This window comes from Brachypodium distachyon, chromosome 3 (genome assembly GCF_000005505.3).
Source record: "Brachypodium distachyon strain Bd21 chromosome 3, Brachypodium_distachyon_v3.0, whole genome shotgun sequence".
In the NCBI taxonomy this organism is placed as follows: Eukaryota; Viridiplantae; Streptophyta; class Magnoliopsida; order Poales; family Poaceae; genus Brachypodium; species Brachypodium distachyon.
Genome location: NC_016133.3, coordinates 56,711,613 through 56,738,338, shown reverse-complemented (window position 1 = coordinate 56,738,338; position 26,726 = coordinate 56,711,613). Strand labels below are relative to the sequence as shown.

Sequence of the window (26,726 nt, the reverse complement as noted above, 5' to 3'; positions counted from 1 at the left end):
AGGATGCCGCAGCCTCATCTAGAGAAGACATGGCGCATCAAAGCTGAAGGGAAGATCCAATTCTTTTTGTGGCTGTTGTTGCGCAACAGATTATGGACAGCTAACAGGCTACAAGCTCGCCAATGGGACCATCATGAGAAGTGCCTGATGTGCGATCAGGTTTTAGAAACTGCTGGTCACCTACTGCTCCACTGCCCTTATGCGAAAGAAATCTGGCACTTGGGGAATTTTGGTGCCAATTTCGCTGTACAGGCTGCAAGGAAAATCTCCATCAAAGCCTGGTGGAAGAAGTTGTCTCAGGTGCCAAAGAAGAACACGGCGGCACAAAAAGATATCACCGTGGCTGCATATGTGGTTTGGAACATATGAAAGGAAAGGAATCGGAGAATTTTTTAACACAAGAACCTGCCTCCTCTCAGCCTTTGGTGTCGGATCACTGAAGAGATCGACGAGTTCAGCAGAGCGTGTAGCAGGTAGAGTTTGGTTTGTACAGCCGAGCCACTTAGTTTGGTGTTCTCGGATTTTTTTTGTTTTGTGTGTGGCTTCGGCCATTGTATTAGCAACATTTTGTCCCTCTTCTTAATGAAATGACAGAGCTCCTGTCTTCCCCGTTAAAAAAAAAGACTTCATGGCTGATGGATCTCTTGGAGAGGTTAACTGGGAGACATAGATATGTCGTTGTGAGAGCGTGTTGTGTGCTGGTGGGGGCAGCCGGGCAGGATGGTACGGTCTTTTATAGAGGCCTTGTGCTTAGTTTTTTCTTGGAATAAATTGATTTCATTATTTTGAAACCGAGGAATCACGCAATTTCATGCATAGATATTATCTTTTTCCTTGGCAATACATTAATTTGCTGCATGATTTGTTTTAATATGTGGACTTCCATGTAATCTTTTTGATTCGATTAAAAGATGCAGTACTTAATTGCAATTAAAGAAGGAAATTTTTGTTCTTATAAGCACATTTATTTATAAATTTATTGGAAAAACCATAGCATTTATTTAGGATCTGCCTGAGATTTTCCTTGGTTTTTTTTAGAGCAACGATCTGGCTTTATTGATTCAAGCGACAAAGTACAAAAGATCGATACACGAACGAACACAAATAACAAAGATACTCAACAAAAATAAAAGGTTCATTGTAGTCCTGCGAAGTAAACTTCTCTTACAAGTAACAAAGATACTCAACAAAACTAAAAATTTCATTGTAGTCCTGCGAAATAAACTTCTCTTGATCCATCCTTCGCATCTTGATATTTCTCCACGTATTCGTTGACAAAATTGCAGAATACCAAGCTTGCACAAGCTGAACTAACCTCAGAGGTTTTGAAATTCATCATCCGACAATTCACCGTATTAGCGATGATTCACCGAACATCAAATGGGCTCCATCAGCAATCAAGGAGGTATGACCCGAGTCAGAAAATGTGAAGCATATTATGGCCCAAGCCCATTAGGGAATCCGAGCGTTACGAGAAAAAAAAATAGAGGAGAGGAAACAATGAAAGACCTGAAGCTGGCGAAACGCCGAAGCAAGCAAGGTTCCAATTCTCCGTTAGAAAAAACTAAGTTTCCAATTGCCAAGCATGATCACTCCATGTGTTGAACAAATTTCCGGCAGACATTGATTGATAACTAACCACAAGAAGTGGGCTTATAAGAACTAATTACTCAAAATTGTTTCAGGAACAACGTATACTCCATCCGTCCCATATTACTGGAGGCTTGAGTAGTCTGAATGATTCGATCCGACACTTGTTACACAGGACAGCCCTAATTGCAGAAACATCCAAGTCGTCCAGTGAAACTGAAGCCAGCACTAAAATCGTACCACTCCATATGTTGAACAAATATTGGGATTTGAATAGTCAAAAAAAGATTATTGTGTTCCCAACTGTAGCATCTTTGGAAAGATATGGACTTGGACAAGATTTACATATATGTCACATACAGCGTAGACTCGGAATACCTTTTGTTATACACGGAAGACAATAGTAGAAGCGAAAGGCAACAACTCAACAGACAATAGTAGTTGCCTTGCACTGAAATTTGGAGATTATTATTGAGATAGAAAATATGAACCAGGTCCATCTATATTATTTAGAAGAAGGAGGGGGCTGGCAGTAGTAAGAGCACTGGCACCCCGTGGCGAGACATTTGCCATAACCACTGAGCCTCTGGCCGCAAAATTTATTGCACGCGCCGTGGTAGCACTGCTTGCGAGTGGCAAAGAACTTCGTGCATGTGTATTGCGAATAATCATCAGTACCGCTGGAGAGGCCCTCCTCGACACTTGCCACGGTTGCAACATTACACATCTCTGCAAGACATCACCAACACAATTACACAAACAACAAGTTAAACGATGCAAAGAGAGGAAAAATATGATCAACTAAGCCCTTTCGAGGGCTTGCTTAAGAATAGGAAAGAAGAATCTTATGTGTGCATTTCTTCTCCTATCGACTCCAAATGAACCACCTGAATGAGGAAGATCTACCTGATGATAGTAGGACTAGGACTACGAGAGATAATAGCGCCTGGCTGGCCCTCATGGCTAGCTGTTGGAATACCTCTTTTTGAGTTGTTGTTTTCTGCTTCTACTATTGTCCGGAGATTATGTCTGATCCAGATGCTCATGGGCTTTTTGGGCGTTTATATAGACTTCGAACTTTGGTAAACTTGAAATTAAATGATATTGACATTAGAGAGGAGTAAACAAGTTAACAGTTAATAGTAATACTAATTAATGTCAATTTATGGTGAAGTCCATTTATGCCCATTTGTTTGACTAGACTGCTGAACAAATTACTGCTCGCTTTGAATGGGAAGACAACGTACACGAAGATCCATAAGTACTTTATATATTTATGGTTACAAATCTTTCAATGTATGGGGTTCAATGCATTTTTTGACTGTTACAGAAAAATAGCTTTGAGCAGTTTTGTATAAATTATGCAATGAAAGGCTACACGTGCATACTCAAACTAGATCCGGAGGTAAGGTTCTCACACTTCTAAGTTATTTGTTTGTTTTTATATAAAAGGTGCAAACAGTTATAAGCTGTAGTGCATGCTAATCTATACTACTTGGCAAACGAGTAACAACGTCGGATCCAAGGCTTAATGGAGTGGCTGGCAAAGAGGGAGAAACACTGCTACACAATTGCTATTGTGGATTACTCAAAGTAGGTCACCCGAGAGGGTGAAAATGAAATGTCTACACGATTCAAAGTCATCAGAGATAAGATTCAAGAGGGGGAAATGTCTACATGATTCAAAGTAAGTCATCAAATTTTCTGCGTTATTGCATTGTATGGGTGTCCAGATTTTCTTGCAGAGGGAATTAGAGACAACAAAATGAAACGGACTCCGAGCCTTCTCAGGCCATCACCCCTCTCAGCCGCCTGGTCGGTTTTTTTTTTGTCATATCCGGCCGTCCAAAAGCGCCTGGGTCTCTCGCCCGCTGGCTGGGCCGCTGCTCCGCTGGAAAAATCGCAGCAAATCCGTGAACTGGGCCAGTTTTGACAGTTTGAAGCCCACACAACCATCGTGCAATTAGCCCACGAGGGAAGAAAAAAAGAAGGTTGATCCCTTGTGCTGCCTCCACCGGGACTGACGTATTCCCTCCACACGGTTCCTCCTCCGGACCCTTCCGATCCCCTGGCGACCTCTCCTCTCCCGACCTAGGCACTAGGTAGGCTCTCGCCGCCATCGTCGTTCCTCCTCAGTGGGTAGGCACGCCTGAACCGAAACTGCCGCCTTCAATGCCATGATGGCCCTCGACCTCAGTTGCCCGTCGTTCTTTGTTTCTCCCTATTTATGCTGCCTTCTTCCAGCTTTCCTAATCCCTTCTAATTCTCTCTCCCGGAAGCCATGATTGTTGCGTAATTAGGTTCTCCATTTTTTACTCCTCATGTGATTCCTATATCCTCTTTGCTAACTCACCTTGCTTTGTTGTTGTTCCTACATGGATCATTGGGGGAGGGTTCAGGTTGTTTTGCTTGGGCAATCAGTTCCCCCATATCTCCTGGTCCCTTTTCTTCCCGGCGTTTGATTCCTACATCACTAATTACCTCCTTATTTTTTTTAAATTGTCATTTTATATAATTCTTAGTCCATGCAATGGGAGATGTATATCACCACTCCTAACAAGCTGTACAGTTCAGTCGAGCAGAGTAAATTGCAGGAATTAGCTTTATGTATTGTTTTGATATTACCACGGCGGAGGCCTGTTAGGGGATGCTCTCTTTAGGCGATGGCAAGGCAGGCGCCAACGATGTTCTCTCCAAGTGGAGATAGAAGCAAGTTTATTGCCAAATGACTGTAATCGTAAAAGAAAACAGGTAAGGCCTTATTGCAAAAACTAAGTGACCTTCTTGATGAGTGGGCCTTTTCTAACAAACTAATTTAATCATCCTTTTGTATGCATTTATTTTCTTTCATATTCTGATTTACATGATGTTTTAACAGAATCAAGAGAAGGGATTGATACCAGAACAAATCAACACACGATGATAAACACATATTGAATGAAATAGATACATTCACTCACAAAATCCTTGAGTGTATTCAAGATCAAGAGTTCTGTAGTTTATTTCAGCTCCCTCCCGAAAAGGTGCCCAGATTTCTGTTTATAAGATACATTTACCCAAGATATTGGCCATGTATTTTTAATGATTTTCAGATCAACCCGATTCCCCTTCAGGTGTTCAAACTTTGCCAACTTGTGATATCCTGCCTAAGATTGTCCATATTTATTGGTGGAAGATAGTTGAAGGTATGTTTACAGGAATGTCAAATGCAGTAGAACGCACCTCTTTGTTTCCGGTAAGAAATAATTATCCTAACAGCAAACTTACTAACTGTTCTGTTAATCACTGCTTCCTCGTGGAATTACTTCATCAAGAATTATGTAATTCTGCAAAGTCACTGTCCAACCTTATTAAAGGTGGTGCAAAAAATTCAGTTGATATTCAGTTTGCTCTTCAGTTGATATTCAGTTTTCTCTATGCATACTACATCTATGTTTGCTCTTCAGTTGATTCAAAACAGTTCATGCATCCCTCGTGATACTATTTCCCATTGTCAGCTTTCAAGAAATGTAGGTCAGTCATGGTGGATAATTGATGATGAAGGAATGGGGGAAGCATCAGTTGAGATAATTCAAGTCCCAACCCAAGAAAAAAGGACAGAGATTATTGGAGATGCACATATCATCTGCAGAGTTGATGGCTGCAATTTTCATGTTGCTGGAAGAGAAGATATCAATGTAAAATCTTGTAGTTTGGAACTGCATTTGTTGGCATTCGCTATGCTTAATGTCTCATATCCACAGGTGCGGATGATTACTTGAGCTCATCTACCACGGAAACATATGTCCGTCAAAAGAGCGAAATGCTTCCTTTCTTCACCTTTCCATGGGAAATAAGATAAATATGTATTTCCATGGTCCCTATGCTACTATCAAGTGCCATTATCATTTCAATTTTTATTACATTTCAAACTTGTCTTTCTCAACTATTCTCGACTACTGGGACGGGCGCGGCAACGGGCTATCATGATCTAGCTGAACATTAAAACTTGTGGTTGAATTCTTCTGTTTCTGTTGTAGATGCAAGGCATTAACTACAAGAGGAGCAATAAGCACCGGAAATCAACCCATGTGTGGCTGTTTGCCTACCTGGTAGGCCTCCACTCGGAAATCAACCCATGTGCCCAACCCAGCCCATTGCTCACAGACCATCCTGGTTTCCAGAAAGTTTTACAGAGTACTTTCAGGACAAAACAACTACATCCCAGTATCCCCTAAAAAAAATACATCCCAATAAAACGTTCGCTCTAGGGTTTTTTTTACAAGCAGATGCAAAACACTTGGTGCTGACATATCTTGGGGGCATCTCTAGCCCTCCCCCCCCCCCCCCCCCCAAAAGGCCCCCCAAACGCGAAATGGGGGCGTCGGCGTCGAAAAACTCACACAGGCATCCCCTAAATCCAAAAGGTAGTCGGCGCGGCCTAAGAATTTAGTAGGCGTTCCCAAACCGCATCCTACTCACAAAGGGGATGGCGGGGGCGCCGGATGGAGCTAAAAAGCAGTGCGGGCCACCACTGTCGACAAGACAAATTAAATTTGGGGGGCTGACGTTTTGAAGGTGTGGTTGGGTGCTAGCTCTACCCCAAACGAAATGCTTGCGCCGGCACCTTCCCATATGGCCACGCGCCGGATGCCATATGGGGGAACTTGAACTACCACTCTCGACTACACATGGGGAAAAGAGGGGGGGGGGATGTTTGAGAATTGACCCACTTGAGTATGCAATGAAGATGGAAGCATGGTTGCAGACGCCACAGATGAGCGCGCAATCGTCACCAGGGAACTTACAATTAGGGCAGTAGCTGACAAATGTCATCCTACATATGCTGCATGTCTCAAGATTGTCATTTGAAATGTCGAAACAAAGATGATTGTGTTCCCAGCTGTAGCATCTTAAGAAAGATGGACTCGGACTAGATTTACATACATGCCAGTACAAGGTAGAGTTTGAATACCTCTTGTTATACATGACAGACAATAGTAGAAGCAAAAGGCAACAACTCAATAGAAGTATAGCTTGGATTCTGAATCTTTGTTTTGCTTATGCTGCCATGCCTCTCTAATATTCTTACCAATTCTCACCGATGGCATAGAGTGTAGACATGATTTAGAACCTACTATACACAGATTATATATATACTAGCAGGTGTGCCCGCGCGTTGCTACGGGTCAATAAAATCACAAACTATTTATTTTTATTTTCTGTGTAGGCAACTCATGGCGCTGTCGAGGTCGGCATTGCGGGTGTGGTGGCGTCGGTTGTAAGATGGAGTAGGAAAAATCGTGAAAAAAACTGGAAGAAAAGAAAATAACGGGCAGTGACATATTGGTTGTAATTTTAACGAAGTTAACTTACGGCGACAACCGCGACCGTACCATCACCACCAACTTTAGACTTTTCTGGTCTCGTCTAATGAGGGTACAACTAACTTTTATTCTGGATCTAACGAAGGGCCGTCGTCACGCCCTACTCCGGTAATGATTCCGCCGCCGCACCTCCCAGATCGTCGGGCACCTGCATCCATGGCCTCTTCCTCCCACATCGTGCCACCACGTCCATGTCGCTCTGCATCTCCAGCCATACGACCCACTCAATCCTTGTATTTGCATCACATCTATGTCGTCCTGCTCGGAGCGCCATTGGCGCAGCCCATTCAAGCAATTTTTTTACGATATGAGGTCTGGTATCAAGGGGAGTGCAGATTAGTAGTTGATTGTCATCCTCACAGTTTCTCCACTGATTGATCACACAAGGACAAATAGGAGATGTCTGGTCTAAAAATCACAACAATTGAAATTGATCTATGTTCCAATACCTAGAACTGAAACCAAAATTAAAATCAGATCCACCTGCGCGGACGTGAAATATTGGTGGAGATAAGAAGACTAGATGGTCGTAGGGAGGAGGCAGGGGCGCTGGTGGTATTCCAGCGTAGCAGTAGGATCAGGGAAGAGAGCCCTCGCAGACACCATATCCAATCTCCATCACGGGAACCTATGCCGGCCATCCCCGAAGTCTGAAGCCATCGACGACCATGAGATCAGAACGTGGCTCGCTTTCGTGGTTGCCAGCTTGCCGTCCTTGCTTCTCCGGCTGGCGGCTGCCCGTACAAGTTAAGTACTGCCATTGGATTTACGATTTTGCCCCCATAAGCTTAGTCCTCCCTTGTTTTCCTAGACGGTACTGCTTTCAATCATCGGAGTACGAGCGATGCTAATCCGTTGGATTGAACAAAATGGATGGTTTAAATTTACTTAGGGGTACCTCTTATAAGGAGGCTTCCTTTCATCTCAACTAGCAATATGGTATTACATGTATATAATTTTTTTGGCATTACATGCATGATTAATAGTTGCCTTGCACTGAAATGAATCTACCTTTGGAGATTATTGCTGAGATAAAAAAAATGAACAAGGTCCTTCTATATTATTTAGAAGGAGGGGGCTGGCAATAGTAAGAGCACTGGCACCCCGTAGCGAGACATTTGCCGTAACCACTGAGCCTGTGGCCGCAAAATTCATTACACGGTTTGTGATAGCAGTTGCCACTGGGAAAGAACCTCGTGCATGTGTATTGCGAGTAATCATCAGTACTGCTGTAGAGGCCCTCCTCGACACTTGCCATGGTCCCAACATTACACATCTCTGCAAGACATCACCAACACAAACAAACAACAAGTTAAACGATGCAAAGAGAACAAAAAATCATGATCAACTAAGCCCTCTCGAGGACTTGCTTAAGAATAGGAAAGAAGAATCTTATATGTGCATTTTTCCCTCCTATTGATCCAAAATGAACCGCCTGGATGAGGAAGTTCTACCTGATGATAGTAGGACGAGGACGACGAGAGATAATAGCGCCTGGCTAGCCCTCATGGATAACTGTTGGAATACTCTTTTTGAGTTGTTTTCTTTTTTCTATTGTATGGATACAGATCCAAATGTTCATGGGTTTGGGTGGGGCTGGGGGGGGGGGGGGGTGGTGTTTATAGTACTAATCCTGACCCAAATGCTCATGCTTCTATATTGAGCTTTTCTAAACTTGGAAGTAAATAATATTGACATTAAGGAATGAGTAATAAACAAGTAAGCAATTGATAGTAATACTAATTAATGTCGTCGTCATTTCCATACTAGTGAATACACATCATATAACTGGTTAGTCAATATCTGGTTTGCAGCTACTAGTAGAAGTAGAAAATGCCAAATAAACAATTGTGTAGGTGGTTATGACAAAGCTAACTTCCATCTATATTTGCAGTACTTTTAGGGCTTTTTTGATTTTTATAGGATTTTAAAAACATAGGGATAAGATAAATGTAGGAATTGAATGTTTTTTTTATAGAAAGACTGTAAGGGAGACCCATAGAATATAATTGTGACCTTGGTGGGTGGAGTCATGCACCCACAACTCCACCACCACACCAAGAGGTGTTTCTCGTAAGATTTGAATGTCATGGCATGTTGAATCCTACAGGAATTCAAAAAATAGGAATGTGTATTACAAGTTGTTTGATTGCACCACAAGAAAAATACATGACTTGCTAGAATTATGTGCTACTCATACTTCTCATAGAGACAAAAGGGAATTTTCCATGAGGTTGGACCTCATGGGAATTTTTCTTTGGAATAGCATGCAAGTCATAGGAAATATCCCTACGGTTTCAAATTCTGCAAATCAAAAGAGGCATAAATGAAAATTTCCTTAAAAATAGAATTCTCCATGTTTCCTATGAAGGGCTCATTCGGTTTGTAGGAATCTTTGAGCATTTTTTATAGGATTTCAAGCATTAGGGTCTCTTTGATTTGCATGATTTAAAAAACATAGGAATAGAAAAAACATATGATTTGAATGTAATGGCACGTTGAATCCCATGAAAACTCAAAATACAAGAATGTATAGTAGAAGTTGTTTGATGCACCATAGAAAAAATGCAAGGATGTGCTACTCATAGTTGTCATAGAGACGGAGAAAAATTTCCATTAGATTGTACCTCATGAAAATTTTCCTCTGAAACAGCATGCAAACTAGTCCATAGAAAATATTTCTATGATTTCAAATCCTACAAATCAAAAGAGCTATAAAGGAAAGATTTCTTAGGAATAGAACCCTCCAGATTTCTTATGAAATTATTTGAATCAAAGAGACCTTAGGATTTTTTTTTCCTATGTGTAACATTCGTTTAATACGAATTGATGTGCCAGATTCCTAAGGATTGGTCCCAAATTGACCTAACTTGTAAGAATTCTACACATTAATTGATACCTCATTTAAAATTCTAAGGATTGAAGTTTCCATGACTTCTCAATCCTCTACTTTTCATTTTCCTATGATTCCAAAATCTTACAAACCGAATAAGCCCGAAATTCCTTTGAATCAAAAAGGCCTGAGACTGGGAGCTCGTGAGTTACCACAACGAGTGAAAGTACATTCGATTTTTTAATGGAAAACTACATCACCGATTTGAACAACAGGTCACATCAAAATCGAGCTGGTTGTAACCAAGAAAAAAAAACATGAACAGACGAACAACACTGGGCCTAAATTGCATGTTTACATTCCTGACGCCGTCTCACGCAGAACATTACCGACCACCCGAGCTCAGTATCTCCCTCAACGCCTCCACTCAGAGATCACGGAGCCTCTCCTATCAACCAATGTGCTGAGCCCACTGCTCAGAGTCTAACTTCGCGGATGCAGACCATCCTAGTTTCCAGAAAGTATTACAGCGTACTTTCAGGATAAAACAACTACATCCCAGTAAAACATTCGCTCTAGTTTTTTTACAAGGGGATGAAAAAACACTTGGTGCAGACATATCTTGGGGACCCTTAGCCCTTGAACTGCCACTCTCGACGACACATTGGGCAAAGGGGGATTGATGTTTGAGAATTGACCCACTTGAGTATGCAGTGAAGATGGAAGGCATGGTTGCAGGCGCCCCAGATGAGCGTGCAATCGTCACCAGGGAACTTACAATCAGGGCAGCAGCCATCAAATGCCATCCTGCATATGCCGCATGTCTCATCTTGTGCGTCCCATGTCCACGAAGCCACTGCATGCCACTGAAGAACCTTGACCTTCATTTTTCACCTGATATACAACAGGAGATGCAACGTACGAGCCATGAGAACATTATATACTGATTGGAGCTTGTCAGATAATGATCAACAGGAAATAAGGCAGCCAAGAGAAGGAAAATTTGCTAAATGGTCTAAAAGGCTATAGGTATTAGCTTTAGTGTCTCCGATTTCACTGCTAAAATTGTAGGTAGTATACATGTCAACAACAGAGCACATCAGTCAAATGGCTCACAAGGATACAGGTCAATAACAGAGTATCCTCATGATATGCAGGGCAAGGCTTGATATGGGGCATGGGAATACAGCAGCTGAATTCGACCTTGCATGGATTTGAATGGATAAAGGAAGACGACAGCATGCCAAATTCAAAATGGACTAACCTATAAGGGTTGAACTTTCAGAGCACCAACGCGGCAAAACCATTTCTGCGACAGCCAACAGCTCTGTTTCCTTATGCTCTGGTATTGTAGATCGTCATGAGTCAGCTCAGAGCACAGTTGAGATTTGCACAAAAGGACGGCTCAAACATTATGCAGACAGTGATTTCTTGTTCGCTATTGAACTTCCTTGGAATGGAAACCATGGATTATAGTCAGGGCCGTACAGTGATAGGGGCAGAGTGGGCAACGGCACAAGGCCCCAAAATTTTACTTAACTAGTATAATTGTACACTTAATTACCGTAAACACAAGGCCCATGATAGCAGGGAGAGAACAGAGAAAAGAGCCCACACAGGTCAGTCCACCTAGCAAGGTTACGCTTCTGCCTGCCCAATCGCTGCCCACTTGTCTCCTAGGCTCTCAGCCGAATAGGAATATCTGATCGGTTTGTCTCCCAGCCGAATAGCCAATCGGTTCTTTGATTTCTTTCACGCTTTGAATCTATAGTTCCACACGGTAAAAACAGTGCCCGACGATCTTCAAACTTTAGGGCCTCATTTTAGAATTAGTACAAGAGCCTCAGATTCCTTGGTACGGCCCTGATTATAATACCTTTAATACACCTGCCGGACATTAGTTTCTCATGTCAAGAATTTATAGCTCCTGGAGCCTCCTCAATTGGAAGCAACAGCACGTATTTTCGTATGAGACAAACCACCAGGTGCAGCTGGCCAATAATGCTTGCAAAGAACTTATGTAAGTTGCAGCCATCTCTGCAGTGGGACTCTGGAACCACTGGTTTCCTTCTTGGCAAATTCACAGCAATCAGTGGAACAACTGCTGCTAAAATCAGTACGACTAGACACCAACTTGTTAATGTTAAATTGGTGAAATTAGAGGACATTGTTGATTATCATGATACACTAGAGACTATCTTGCTCCTTATCTTTTCCATGGTGCAAGTCTTTGCCACTTGAACTCTTAATACCAGTAACTTGGAGGTATTTTACAACACAAGAACTGCATAGTGCATATAGCATTACTTTCAACTTGTGCTACAAAATTTAAAGAGCCACAAATACTCCAGCTCCTCTTAAGATCTTTTTCCTTCTATCCATCCTCTTGACCATGTATAATGCATGCATGCTATAAAAAAACTAAAATGCACATATGAAATACTCCCTCCATTCCATAATTCTTGTCGAAATATTACATGTATCTAGACACTTTTTATGAATAGATACATCCATTTTTGGGCAAATTTGAGACAAGAATTATGGAACGGAGGGAGTAATTTTCACTGTTTTGTAAGAAACATTCAAGCAAACACATGTAAATCATATATGAGATTGCTCATCAATCGTCAACATAGAATCAGCGGCCAGTTTAACATTCACGACAAGTTCAAAATAGGAACTACCAAAATACACTATATTTTGCCAAAAATCTATCATCAGTACATAAAGCACACAGATCAAGGACGCATATACCTTGAGGCTTGAGTTGGGGGAGGAAGACAACCGGAAAATTACTCTTGCCGTCGCCCAGCTCTTCCCGTCGCTCTCCTCACTTCCCTTCGGCCACTCTCTTCACTCTTCTGCTGTAGCCCACGACCTCCTGTTCCCTGCTCGCTGCTACTGCGCTCCTCCTGTCCAGCAGTTGCCGCCGCCGCCGCAAACTTCAGGTGCGGCGGCCGCCGCCCAGATGTGGCCGACACCAGCCGGCTGCTTCCCCCTCCCGCGACGGTCTCCCGTCGCCTCCTTCCACCGCCGTCGCTGTCGCCTGATGTGCGCCGTCTGCGTCTCTGCGATAGGGAGAGAGAGGACGGGGAAAATTAATCTACTCCGTACTATTCTACTGCAGCGGCGGCGCGGCCCCTCCCCGAATTACTAATTTTTAATGAAACCGGTGTGAAAATTCAGTAAATTCAGGATGAAATCTAAGTAAATTTAGATATTCTAAATTTTAATGATGTTTTATCCTAGTTCCACCAATGTTCATAACCGAAATGAAACATTAATAAGATTAAAAAAATCTTAGTGAAACCGAAATGAAACATAAATTAAATTCGAAAATGTCAAAAGCTCATTAAAACTAACTAAGGTTTCACTAACTGTCGTTCCAATTTCACTAAATTCACCGTAGAATTTTCTTCAATGGTTTGGCACCCACGATCACTGCGCAGGGGCAATCGTCGTACGCGTCGTGTGATTTCTCCATTGCTTGGTTTAACTTTAGAACTCTTAACTTTAAGTTCGTCGGTGCCTTCCTTCTTCATCCACATTGCAGACTACATGTTTCATCAGCTGCTTTTGTTTCCTCCACCGTGCACTGATGATGTACGATTGCATCAGACACCATGCCACTACATCTCCCGTCGAAGGATAAGTTCCTGTTCCTGTGACATGGAATTATATGATTTAGAAAGCATTTCTTAATTTCTTTACTTGCTACTTTCACAAGGGAAGCACATTGGAGTCCAGAATGCATAGATACACTGAGAAGTGTTTGTTACAACAGACAACAGTACATCACATCAAGCCCCGATCGAGTTGTGGGCTGCAAAGCACAAAAGTACTCTTCTTTCTCTATTGAAACTACGAGATACCAATATCTCTGAAGTCCTAAAACACGGCAGAAACTCTTAAATCCTAACACGCCAGAAACTAAGCCAAGGATGAATTGCCTGATCACCAGATCACGCTGGTTATCAAACTAAGCCAAGTACCCATTATTATGTATACCGCCCGCTTGCCTGGCCAAAGTGGCCAGAGAAGCTGAGATGGTGGCCGTGCTGCTGGAAGAAGGCATCGTCCTTGCGCAGCATGGGTGTCATGGTGAAGGCGGGGGCAGGGGCAGCGACTCTCTTGCTGTTCTCTTGTGAGGCTACTGTTTTGGAGGACAATGTGGTTCGATCTCCAGCTGAGCCGCTACCTAGCCGTAGATGGGTTGAACCCGAGGAATTCGCTCCATCTGCGGTGGCATTGGTGGAGACGGTGCAAGACTGCTGTTGCTGCTGCTGCTGAAGCTCTTTGGAATTGAGAAAACGTCCACCAGAACCTCTTGCCCTCTTCATTGCATGACGATGACGAGATTCGTGAAGGTAGGGCTGCAGATGGAGATTGCATTCAAATATTAGGCCAAGCAGAAGAGATCACCAATACAAAAGTCCATTTCACACAACATGAACATTATATGAGCTTCTTCATTTGCAACAGGCAGAAAATATGTTCATTTTGCAGAGAGAAATCAAAAAGATTAATTAACTGGAGCAAAAGTCATTATATTAAAAAAAACGGAGCATAAGTAAAACAAAGGTTCAGTGACGAGAACCTTTTTGTTTTTGATGAGTTTATTCTGGGCCTCTAACTTAGCACGCAGCTGTCTTCTGCGAAGAATCCCATGATATTGTTTGGGATTGACAAATATGGGCTCATCCTCTGCTAATTCGAGAGGTAAGGGAACTCTTGTGTTTGTGGATGTCCCACCTCCAGCGATTTGGGTATGGAACTATTTTAAGTACAACTGGTTAGTCAAGATCCATGGAATTATTGCTCGCAATTCAAAAAAAAACATGAAAGTACAAAGGAAATAAAACGTTTGATGCATGGATTCATCAAGTGATGGGGATGCAAATGCCTTATACATGACATGCAACATAATATCGATATCGTGTGCATACTTGCATATATTATACCAAGTAGTGCTGAGAATTGTGAACTACATGCGACTGCAACAGTCAAATAGACATCATATCCTCTTTGCTAGTCTAACTGGTGATATATCAGTCTGCTACCTGTGTGATCAACTTTAAAACCTAGCAAAATGCTTAAAAAGTATCTCTATTTACCATATGAAGAGGTAAAGCTGCAGAAGTACTACCTACATGAGCCTATAATGTTTCAGTCAACCTTCTTTTTCTATAGAAAAGAAAGAACAAAAAAAAAGAATTCTATTGCTCCCCCAGCCCCTGCATCGATTGATGCACACAGCCACATTAGTCGGTCTTTTCCTTGCAACAACGAATTGTATTCTAAAAATTATTGAGAAACCTAATTGACCAGATATCCCCAAAGCAACAACAGAGTATATTCAAAGTTTCAAACTGTGCATGATTGTAACACATAACAAAATCCTAGCAACGAAATTGATCATCACACTACAGGACAAGTCAATTTCTGCAAGTATAACTAGTGGCTAACAGAACAACACATGCAATAATTAAAGGTATACTGTTAAGCCTTAGATATGTTAAGAAGTCAGAGATTGGTACCACCAGCGCTACTACTGGGCATAGTAATTACCTACATGTCGGATTGCTGGTACAACCGTACAAGTACAACAAACGCAATTGGGTTTAATATTTAGTCCATTAAGGTTTTCAACCATCACTCTAAAATTACTTTTGTCAATAGACAAGCTAGCAAGTGTATGCTGTCTTACATAAAAAAACAATAGTTGTCCGTTTCTCGTTTTGGGGGATAGTGATCACTGGAGAATTTAGGAATCAGATGCACCACTGACTACCAGTACCCACACCTTTTTTTCCAACATCTAATGACTAATAGCCGTCGAGCAGCTGTTTTATTGGGGAAAGGAAGAAGTCAATGTAAATGGATAGCATTCCATTTCCCATTATTATTTTGCTTCATAAAAAACCTGCCATTAGAATTCAAGCTGATGACTGAAACTCATGCATGCTTATGTAAAGATCAAACCAGGCAGAGTCTCTACTTGAAATGCAAAATGGCAGGCTACTAACCTATTTTAAGCTTCTACACACTATACTGCGGCAAAGATGGACTGTTCAAAGATTAAAATAGAGTAGTCCATTCGGCATGAACTGAACAAGCCATCAACTATATATGCTGATTAAAATGTTATAAGTTCATAAACTCCCTTCGAAGAACTTGAGAGTTAACAACTTGAGATAGTACAATGACTTGTTCAAAGGACATACCATAGCACGTGATCCGTAGGCCGCCCAAAGTCCTGGATTAGAATCACTGTATGGGTATGAAATGCGAGTCTGAATAATATGTAGAAAAAAAAATTCAGTCGCACAGCCCCGGAATCAAAGAATAGGGCTGAATATCTTTGGGTGTTCCCAAATAAAGTATCAGTTCGTCCTGAGAGCTTACTATTGGGTGGCCATAGTCAATGTTTTGACTTGCAAATACAGGAGGCTTATTATTAAAATTCAAAGTTGACCCCATATCATCATCACCTGTTTTCCCAAAGGAGTCACCTGATGAAAAAAGGGAAGTTGTATTATTGTAGGATGTTAATACCCAAATAAATCATGGTCTCAACACAGTGATAATCCTATCCAAAACCAGTTAAACTGCAAAAGGAATTAGCATGCCATCAACAAGACTGCACTGCAGAGTACTAGTTTCCTTGCATATTCCTCATGCCAAGCAATTGGAATGTCCAAGATGACCTCACAATGCTGTTACCCTCATGTCCGTTTCACCCTAGTGTAAGGAACAGCTAACATGCATCTGCTTCTCGAAAGTTTACTACGAGTACTAGTATTACACACATGCATGGTTACTGAAATAACAAGAGAAAATTAAACAAACAGATGGAGTGGATGAAGCACGGTAGGGAAGCTTGTTAATTGTTTCTGCGGCCTCTAGTAAAATAGGAGGGGGTATCAATTATTTGCCGGCCAAGCGATATTTAATAGGGGATTTAATAGTGATGATGCCATCCCGGTTCCCAAGAACATGCATACAGGCTATAGGATGAGCTGATCAAGGCAAAAGAAAAGTCAAGAACAGCTCCCACAGCTGCAACGAGAACGAAGCCAAGAACTACCATTCCATAATCCACAGCAATAGTCGAGTTAATTAAAAGAGCAATATGTGAGAACGGTAGACGCAAACCAAATCCACAGCTTACACAGACGCCTCCACATCATGAAAGATCGTCCCAGATAAAACAGCCAGTACAATCTTAAAACAAGGATCAAGCAAGACGATGTAGGAGACCAAGAACACACGCGCAGAGAAGGTTACTAGCGCATCCCCAAGGACCTACACATGGCGGCGGACAAAACGAGTGGACTAGAGTGCCGAGGGGCCAAGGGGGAACCTTTGGAAGCGTACAAGGAAGACGAAGAAGCGGGGAGAAGCATGGCGGCTCCCACGCGCCTCGCTGCCCTCTCCCTCGGTGCGTCCGCCCCGGAAAGCCGCGCTGCTCACCGCCGCCCCTTCCTCCTCCTCCTCCTCCTCCTCCTCTGGCCCTGGCACCCTCACCCGCTTGGGGCTCTCCGTTTTATCCCCTTGTTGTTCTGTTCCAAGGAACACCCGCAGCTCCCCCGCCTCCTATTTTATTGCTGCTTCGTGTGTCTGCATCTGGTGCGCCATTGCATTATGGGCCTACTACTATGCCCAAGTGTGGGGGCAGGAAGAAGAGGAAGAACATTGGCGAATTTAAAACTGCAAATGGCTTCGCTTCCCCAGAGTAAAATTCCAAATTTGCAGTTGCGGTTATATATATGTGGGTTGTTTTTATGGAGGAGAGGGCTATGGTTTCATAGTTTAGTCCAAGAGGGGGACCAATTTGTATCTAGTTGTTTCTAGACTACTCTGTTAAATCATTGTTGTTGTTTCTTTTTACGGCATATTTAAATGATCATTGTTATTCGCAAAGGACGGACTACCTGGTGGCAGATATGCTAACATTATCATCACCGCGCGTGATTCGGTCGATTGCCGAAACAAACGGTTGTTTCCTTTGACGGAAAGCAACATGTAAGTTGGAAACTGCACAACTTGATGCAAGTGAGCCGATAGCGGCGTGAGAGCTTTTTAGCGGTCTAACCTACGCCACACAGACACATGAATGTGAATGAAACATTCGTAATAGAGACAAACCATGCGAGGCTTTCTGCAAAACATCAAACTCATCGTCTTCTTTATTATGAAGCTTCACTTACACGGTTGTCCGAATCATGTCGTGCTAGTCGACATAATCATTCTTCAACTATACCAAAAGAAACGCTTAACCACCTAAAAACCCTTTGTCTACAGGAAAACCTGGGAGAGTAGCGGTCCAAATCCATGTACCCATAGCAAGAAGCATTATGTTTGCACTCAACTCATGGTTAGAAAACGAAGGAAAATATGCAACTAAACACCATATGGTTTGTCTATAATTCTTGCTGGTTTCTTATCCCCAAAAAAAAATTCTTGCTGGTGATGTCATGTCAACACATGGCCTACTTGGCAGCCCCTGAGGTCACCATTTGGTTAATTTTGTTTGGGGTTAAGCATCCAATGCAGCTAGGGCCTGAGAAGGTCGTCGTCCTTCAATGGATGCGGTAGGGTCCCCATAATTTATACCAGGTTTGGTGTCTATAGTAACGATGATTAAGACGTCGTGCCCACGCCACGCGTGTGTGGGGGAGTTTCACAGATTCAGCGACTTTTCTTCAGCTAAAATGGACTGGTTTACTCTCAACTCAGTTACGTACCTCTGCTGGTGCTGCAGATCTCAGATGACGAAAATGTTTAATGCTGGTGATTTAATTTGATCTTGGAGGAGTACCGAAATGACAGAAGAATGCTCAGCCTCGCAAAAATCAGAAAAGAAAAACGCTCAGCCAAAACTCTATACCAGTACTCCGGTTGTGTAGCTAAGTGAGCAATCTAGGGTTGCAGTACAAGAAGAGCCAGTGGACCAGGAGCTATATATATGCGCTTACAAAGGATAATGACGATGGACTCAAAATACCCACCTATGCTCAGCATTTTCTGAAAACGTGGGCAATGTTTTTTTTCTCGAATTAAGAAGCTCAGCTCCCGATTTCATTAGCGAAACCGTAAATGTGTGTGTTCAGGTACTAGAGGTTCAACAGAAAAGTAAAAGCCACAATAGCTGGGCATCACGAACCAACACTCCATCATACAAAACGAAAACATAAGAGGTAATTCGGTTGCACCATTCCCTGTCGGGATCGAGGGGGATTAGAGGAAAAATGCACTAAAATGGCAGCAATCCCGGTGGAGATGGACATAGCCGAACTAGCCCGGAAAGGGGTCGACGACGATCTCAATCTCCCTCCAAAGCCGGTCTGGAACATAAAGGGCAATGTCAATCTCCCTCCAAAGCCGGTGGCGCGCAGCTGGTGTACATGCCTGCAGCTTAAATTACAAGATACACAGTGTCCAAGCCCCCATCCGTGCCGTGGTGTGCATGCCAGATGCCACTCGATACAATCAATAGTACGAGTTGCTATGCTGCTCGTCGGAGAAAAGGAGCCCCCCGTGTGCAGTTGTGCACTATACAACGCCGAATTGGCTATTCTTCTTTCTTCCTTTCCTGGACCACCTGAGAGGCCAAAAGGACTGGCCGACTAGGCCATTTGCACTGTATTGGAGAATGCTTGCACATGGTGGTGGATCGATCGGATCATACCCCATCCAGACAGCCCCAGCAGACCAGACGTGCCAGGATTCCCAAAGTAGCATTACTTCTCCCCCCGGCACTTGCTATTTTTATCAAAGGTGTGATGCCCTTTCTGGCAAAGCTTCCATGTAGGAGAATCATGATAAAAGTCCGGTTAGGCTGGCATGCACAGGTAGCCCTTTTTTTCTTTATGGAAAAAAGCAGTAGCCACGAAATGAGACGCGGCAGAGGTAAGAAAACACATTCTTTACCCGTGAAAACCCCAAGCTCGGCAGTCCTTGCCTGAATTTTCAGCTTCTGGTGAAGTGCAATTTGCACGGAACTGACATGTTCCCCGGGGAATTCCGGGTATTAATTCGACAAGACAAATTACCTGGATCCTCATCAAGGCCGGTGCTGTTCCCTGCTTCTGTAGCTATAGGGGTCCCGGGCAAACAACGTCTGAGCAAACGGTACGGCAGGTCGGCAGCGGCGCGCTGTAGCAGCGACATTGATTAACATGCGGACAAAGAAAAAAATGATTAACTCGTAGTGGCCGTATTTGCAGTTCAAGTTTCCTCTACATGTGTCCAAGCTATTTGTAGCTCCTTTTCAGGCTTCCACCTCTGGATTACTGGATATGGAGATGTAGACATGCATTGACAGTAGAACCAAAGCGGTAAAAGCCACCGGTTGTGCGTCCTAGTAAATTAAATCACAGCAAGGGTAAAACCGATGGGTTCTTACATGGCGTATTGAAAAAGTTGGGTTCACAGATAGTACAAAACTGACAGCAACTTACGGTGGGGATCTAAAGATAGCTAATGGGGGTAGGACTGTGGGAGGCGAACGCAGCCAGAAACGCAGACAGCCAGAAACACAGTTGTGGCCTGTGTGGCGAAATGGCAACAGCCGCAGCAGCAAGAAGCGCAGTTGTGGCCTGTGGGCTTTGTGGCGAAATGGCAGACAGCCTGTACAGGGAGAGCCCGGAGAGGGAAGCGGGCCGGGTGGACGCTGTTGAACGTACTGAGGCTTCACGTTCCCAGGCCTTTGTGGAGAGGGAAGCCTGCAGGGGATGATGAATGGCTCGGGTGGACGCTGTTGAATATACCCGAGGCTTATTGGGCCAGAGACGTCCAGTTCTAGGATTTAGGATTGCCAACTAGCCCAACCAGTACACTTGGGCCTTGGCTGCATGTCTACTCTGATATAGCCCACACACTTTTGATGAAAGTGCCACTGTATTCTGTTTTCCCTTGTATGTTGGGACGAAGATTGTGTTCTTAAAGGAAGAGTAATATTAGCAACCAATACATTTTGCTACAACGGGACGATCCAATCTGAGCTGAAATCGGAGTGTAAGACAATCTATACAACCATCTCGTCCAGCAAAACGCGCGGCCTCGGCGGCGCCAATCCGGCAGCAGAAGCGGCTCTCGCTCTCGTCCGCGGCGCCATCTCCGAGTCGTCGTCGTCGTCGAAGCCGAACGCCGCAGCCGCGAAGCTCTCGAGCTCGAACAGGTCGGAGCTGGACTCGCTGCTCTCCTTGGCCCTCTCCCTCTCCCTCATCTCCTCCGCCGCGCCGGCGCCGAGCGCGCGCAGCAGCTCCTCCACCCTCCTCTCCGCCTCCGCCGTCGCCGTCCTCCCCGTCCTGCAGGCTTCACGCTCACGGCGGCGCTCCTCGTCCGCCACGACAACCGGCGAGAACCTCACCGCCCGCCTCGCCGGAGTCATCTGCCCTCCCACGGCGGCGGACTCCCGCCATGAAGCGCGCGAGGACAGGATCGACCTCGCGGAAGCCGGTATTTCCGCCATGGGCTCTGCCGCCGGATCCGGCTTCTCAGCCCGAGCTGCCGCCGCCGTCGGGTGCTCGGCGACCGGCGGCTTCCTGTTGCAAAGCAGAGCGTTGAGGCACGACAGGAACCGCGCCGACGATTTCGATTTCTTCTTCGTCTTCTTCTTCTTCTTCTTCTTCTTCTTCCTGCAGTTCCTCTGCTTCTCCTCTGGCGGCGGAGGGATTGGCGAGAGGAGAAGCGACGGGGGCAGCGGGTCAGGCCGGACGCGGCAGGGCCGCCGCGGGGACCGGGCGGACGGCGAGGATGATGAGGCGGTCGAACTGGAATAACGGCGGCGAGTCGTTGCTGGGCAACCGGGATGAGGCCGCTGCGACGACGACGCCCTTGGAGATGAGGGCGACGCGACGCCCGCCCGGCGGTGGTGATCCGTGGGCGTGCGCGGGGCGGCGGCGTGGGCGTCGGCGTCGAGGGAGTGGTAGATGGCGTCGAGCAGCGCGGCGGAGAAGGACGGGTGGTGCTCCCGGTCGCGGCGCGGCGGCGGCGGGGTCAGGCGCCCGGACATTACTCCCCCGTCGATCGGATTGGATGCAATTCGAAATTGAGGAAGAAGTGGAGAGCTCGATCGGTCGCGGGAGAGAATCAGGGAATGAATGAATGAATGAATGAATGGCGAGCTTAATTGATGATACGTGCGCGTTCGTGGGGGAGGTGTATGTCCGTCTGTCTGGTAGGCCTGTTTTGTTTTTTATTTGAAAAGGAAGAAGAAGATGCCGCGCACAGGGGGAAAGGGAGGTACGTGGCGTGGTGGGTGGGTAAGGGTAACGACACTGCCCGCACTCGGCCGAGCTCCTTCTCCATTTCTTTCTCTTTTTCTTTCTCGATTCGACGGAGTTTGTTGGCGGCAGCGTACGTACGGTACGGGCCGCCGCGTAAAGCATAGGCCAGGAGAAACCACGGTCTTGAGAAATTAGCCGAGCGTGTGATCGATGCTCCAGTAGAGTAAGCAATGCCTTGATTCCGTCAGGCAGCGCTCCCAGGCCGACGAAAAGGAGCACGACGGGCCCGCTTTCTGTTCGATGTTTCGCTTTCCTTGCAAGATACGCAACCCCCCCCCCCCCCCCCCCCCGCCCTTTCTCGGGCTGCGGCTCATCATTGTGTTGGCCAGTAGCCCCGACGCTGGGATGTAAAATAAGAAGCCTCGGCTACACAAAAGATCGAGTTCGCGATCATCACCACGTACGTGCTACTACAGAACGCCGCCGGCGCGAGTTTGTAATCTATCCTTGCCTTTTGGTCGAATCACGACGTCACGAGGGGCTCCGTGTCGGCCACAGTGTCACTTTGCACAGGCTGCTAATCGGCCAGCCCAGGGGGCCTACGTGCTTGGAAGTTGGAACGAGACCCACGTAGAGTAGGCAGGCCGCAGGGGGCAAAGCCCGACCCAGGCGGAGTGGACCGAACGGTATGTCAGGGCCTTTAAGGGCATGTGGAAGCTGGCCCGGCCTATACGCTCCCTCACATGCCAATGCCACCGGCAAAAACCGAGATGGGCCGTAAGCACCGTCGCGAAATCCAATCCAGTTTCCCAGAGGCGCCCAAAGGAATGTTCCCGTTGCAGGCCCGTGACGCCGGCTAGTCCGTGGCGCCTATCGAGCGCATGGAAGATAATGTACTAAAAAAAAAGAGCGCATGGAAGATACTTGTCTGTAAAAAGGAAGGTAGGAGATATTATGAACGAAGAAAAAAAATCAATCAGATGGAATCAACGCGATGAAATCGAACAACGCTCGATCTTCACACAAAACGTGGATAGCAACCGCGGAATTGTAATTTGGAACACATGATTAGCTTCGTTAATGTACAAATATTGCAAACTAGAAACAAACAAAGCAACACACAAAAGAAAAGAATGCCCGCACTTCAATGGTCATGCGATGCACACGTGAACGTACAAGAGTTAACAGGCCCTGAGATGATGATGATCATCAGGACGCAGATTAGGTGTTACACAAAGTTCCGGAGCAGATTAGGCGTTACACAAAGTTTCGGAGTTACGAGTAGCAGGCCGGATGGATCCAGCACCAAATGGAAAGCCATCTGGAATGAGATTGTGCCGAGGAAGGTTAATATCTTTACTTGGAAGCTTGCAAGAGATGCTCTCCCCACTCAAGTTAATTTTTGCAAGCGTAAAATGAGGAAGTTTGCTACCCGTAAGATTTGTGGTGCAGATGAGGAGGATTCCTTTCATGCCTTAGCACGATGCCCCAATGCCCGTGGCTTGTGGCAGGCCATCAAGGAGTGTTGGGATTTGCCGGACGTGAAGGATTTGCGGAATTCAGGTCCTGGCTAGTTCTTGGAGGCTATCTCGGACATGGACAAGGTAAAGGCTGCGATGTTATTCGTGCTGTTATGGTGCATTTGGCACGTACATAATGACATCAAACATGACAAAGTCCCTGCCCCAGTTGAGGCCTCCAAGCGTTTCCTCTGCAGCTACATGGATTCCCTGTTGGTTATCAAGCAACATTCTGAGGTTGAGGTGGTCAAGGGCAAGCAGGTGGCCTCTTATTCTGCCAGATCGATGAAACATAAAAATCGAACTGGTCAGAAAGCTGCGACGGATGACAGATGGATTCCACCGGACGTGGATTTTGTCAAACTGAGCGTTGATGGATCTTTCTCGCCGGCTAATGGCTCTGCTGGTGTTGGTCTGGTGCTACGGAACCACGGAGGAGAAATCATTATCTCGGCTTGTCGAAGCATCCAATGGTGCAATGATGCCCTTGAGGCTGAACTACTGGCATGCGAGGAAGGCCTCCGTGCGGCTATTGGGTGGTCAGACAAGATCATTATCCTTGAGTCTGACTGTGCCAAGGCCCTCTCTCTGATTAGTGCCAAGATACTAGATAGATCGCCGTATGCCATGTGTGTGCGGGAGATCCGAAGACTTCTCGATGCGCACCCAATCAGTGTTGGCAAGATTAGCAGGAATCAAAACGGTGTCAGCCACATCTTGGCGAACCTAGCCAGGAGTAATAATCGTACTGGTAGTTGGATCCGGCATGGCCCGGATGAGATCTTACATGTTGTGATCTTGGACTGTAGCCGTTTTACTGATTAATGAAGTTTATTTTCTATACCTATCTAAAAAATACGGATTGTTCCCTTCACCTTCGGCTGTCAAACTTCCCAAAAAAATGTGGGTCTCCCAAGATTGCATATATATTAGGTCTACTAAGCCGGCTGGGCCATTACTTGCACCGAATTGGACTGGAACTCCGAGAGGGAATCCATCGCCAGCGGGATCATTACGAGGCAACAACTCCGAATCTGATGAGAAAAAGATCGCTCCACCGGAACACTAGGGGAGGCGGAAGATGAGACCTGATCGGGCACCCATCAGGCAAGGAATCGAAGCCACGGTTGTCCCCTCTGTGTCCCAGGCGTGGCCACACGGTTGGTCCCCTCTTCCGTTTCCTAGCCACGGCCATCTCCTCCTAGGGCTAAATTACACGAGGAGATGGCAAATTGTTAGAAGAAGCTGATGAGACAAACTGCGAGAGAGAATGATGGCAGCACCTAGGGCATAGTAGAGAGAACGAGAGATGATGGCCGAGTGTGGAATTGAAAGATCGGTATGGTCGACTAGAGGGGGGGTGAATAGGCGACTAACAATTTTACTTTTCTTTCACTTTTAAGGATACAAGCATCAATACATGGGTTCACTAAAATGTCTAAATGATGAACACTCCTAGAATGATGCAAAAGCCGAAGCACGAGCACAAGCAATAGATAATCAATTGAAACTTGCTTGATAGCCGAAGCACAAGATAAACAATTAAGCTTTGCAAGTAAGTAAAGGGGCAAGAATGATACCACACGAGGAGACAAAGATTTCACCGGAGTTCCACCTATTGGGGTCGGTGTACGTCTCCATTTGGAGAAGTGCTCTACCACAAAGGTAGAGGCGCCACAAAGGCTCATTCTATTCTCCAACCCACCACACCACAAAGGTGGAATGAGCTCTCACAACACCACAAAGGTGAAGTGAGTTCCACTAGTGGCTTTCTTGAGGACAAACGCCGAACCCTTGCAAACAAGGAGAAGGGCACAACTCCACAACTTAATTGGAGATTCCTTCCCGAATCCTCAAGCACCTCCTTACAAGATTGGAGGCCTTGAAGAGACACCTTCCGGCTAGAGATCCCAAAATCCCAAGAGTAACAAAATCCACAAAGGAAACAAGGGGAATCAACTTTTTGTTTTGGTGAAACCTTAGATCTAGATCTCCTCCTCCAATCCTCAAAGAATCAACAAGGGGGGAGCTCTATGGAGGGAGATATAGCACTTTGAAGCTTTAGAAATGGTGTGGAGAGAGTTGGGCTTCGGATAAGTTCATCCCGAGGTAGGGGATTACTATTTATGGGGGTCCCGAAATCTAACCGTTATGCACTTAGTCTGCCAGGGGAAGAAGTTCCGGTCATACCCCGGAACTTCCGCCCTTGTTCCGGTCTAACCTCCGCCAAACACAAATGAATTCCAGTAGCATCACGGAGGTAGGCCGGACGTTGGGTGGAAGTTCCACCCTACCGGAGGTAGGCCAGAAGTTTCGGGACTGGAACAGGTCGGTGGCTCTCTCTCGCACGGGTAGGCTTTATGTGGGTGCAAATATGGTAGTTTGTGTACGTGAAGTTGATTCACACATTACCTTCCCACGTGGACTCCCTCTTAATAGTACGGAGTTCCTACGACTCAATATAAATAAAAAGTCGCTAAACACCGCTACGCTTCTTTCCTTTTTGAGGGCAACGAACCGTCTTGTGCCATATGATCTCAAATCTGAAACACTCGAGCACACGGTTAGTCCACGAGTCATGTTGTCATTAACACCAAAACACTTAGGGATCGAAATGCCCTTTCAGGAATGGGAGATGGGAGAAGGCGCCTCGATGCCTTTCTTCTGTGAGCCAAACTGAGCGAGAGAGATGGGCAAACATGCCAAGTTGATGGGTCATCGAGTTAGTGCTGGGCCAATTTTGCACTTTATTTATTTATTTATTTACAACAGGTTTCATCCGTTATTTCTTATTGCATCAAAGAGTCCACATATTGTATAATAAAAAATATTTATTTAATTAAAATATTAACTGGGCGACCCATCGGGTATCCATGAGTATAAACTTATACTCATACCCTACCCATGACTAATCGCACGAGCCATCGGGTATACCCATGGGCGTAAACGTCGACCCTTATTCTACCCACTTGGGTCGGATATCCGCGGGCGAGTTGCCACATTTAATACTTGCCGACCATATAAGACGGACTCCAGCCGCCACGTAGAGACAGGACTACGAGCAGTCAGATAGCCGAGAGGCCCACGACGTCAAGTCGTCTGAACTGACCACAAACTAGATCCGCCGAACAACTCAATCAAATAATTGGAAAAAAATTACACGTGCGCTGCCAGTTTATTAATT

General features: G+C 45.2%; 3 protein-coding genes across 5 annotated transcripts; all 3 read right to left on the bottom strand.

Moving 5' to 3' along the window:
• Window positions 1-9,997: 9,997 nt before the first annotated feature.
• Window positions 9,998-12,937, bottom strand: LOC100845705 (anaphase-promoting complex subunit 11). Of its 2 annotated transcripts, XM_014901421.2 has the most exons (3): window positions 12,544-12,937; window positions 11,054-11,131; window positions 9,998-10,683 (listed from the first exon to the last, which is right to left on the bottom strand). In XM_014901421.2, exon 3 carries the CDS (start codon window positions 10,674-10,676, stop codon window positions 10,422-10,424), a length of 255 nt encoding a protein of 84 aa, XP_014756907.1. In that variant the 5' UTR covers window positions 10,677-10,683; window positions 11,054-11,131; window positions 12,544-12,937; the 3' UTR covers window positions 9,998-10,421. The 2 variants fall into 2 exon arrangements, with proteins under 2 accessions (XP_014756907.1, XP_010236044.1); XM_010237742.3 differs by lacking the exon at window positions 11,054-11,131 and having other exon boundaries at window positions 12,544-12,931.
• Window positions 12,938-13,472: 535 nt separating this feature from the next.
• Window positions 13,473-17,496, bottom strand: LOC100846922 (nuclear transcription factor Y subunit A-4). 2 transcript variants are annotated; one of them, XM_003570477.4, is made up of 5 exons: window positions 17,153-17,496; window positions 16,195-16,301; window positions 16,014-16,082; window positions 14,387-14,563; window positions 13,473-14,162 (listed from the first exon to the last, which is right to left on the bottom strand). In XM_003570477.4, exons 1-5 carry the CDS (start codon window positions 17,193-17,195, stop codon window positions 13,788-13,790), a joined length of 771 nt encoding a protein of 256 aa, XP_003570525.1. In that variant the 5' UTR covers window positions 17,196-17,496; the 3' UTR covers window positions 13,473-13,787. The 2 variants fall into 2 exon arrangements, with proteins under 2 accessions (XP_003570525.1, XP_014756906.1); XM_014901420.2 differs by having other exon boundaries at window positions 13,508-14,162; window positions 17,167-17,496.
• Window positions 17,497-20,593: 3,097 nt separating this feature from the next.
• Window positions 20,594-22,154, bottom strand: LOC100845406 (protein BIG GRAIN 1). Its single transcript, XM_003572972.4, has one exon. It carries the CDS (start codon window positions 21,806-21,808, stop codon window positions 20,819-20,821), a length of 990 nt encoding a protein of 329 aa, XP_003573020.1. The 5' UTR covers window positions 21,809-22,154; the 3' UTR covers window positions 20,594-20,818.
• Window positions 22,155-26,726: the final 4,572 nt, after the last annotated feature.

Bases quoted from the DNA above. Each gene is read 5' to 3' on its own strand.
- LOC100845705 (XM_014901421.2), bottom strand. From the start codon at position 10,676: ATGAAGGTCAAGGTTCTTCAGTGGCATGCAGTGGCTTCGTGGACATGG.
- LOC100846922 (XM_003570477.4), bottom strand. From the start codon at position 17,195: ATGCTTCTCCCCGCTTCTTCGTCTTCCTTGTACGCTTCCAAAG. The intron at 16,083-16,194 runs GTAAGCTCTCAG...CATATTATTCAG, and splicing joins TTGACTATGGCCACCCAATA to ACTCGCATTTCATACCCATA. The intron at 14,564-16,013 runs GTATGTCCTTTG...TACTTAAAATAG, and splicing joins CCTACGGATCACGTGCTATG to TTCCATACCCAAATCGCTGG.
- LOC100845406 (XM_003572972.4), bottom strand. From the start codon at position 21,808: ATGTCCGGGCGCCTGACCCCGCCGCCGCCGCGCCGCGACCGGGAGCAC.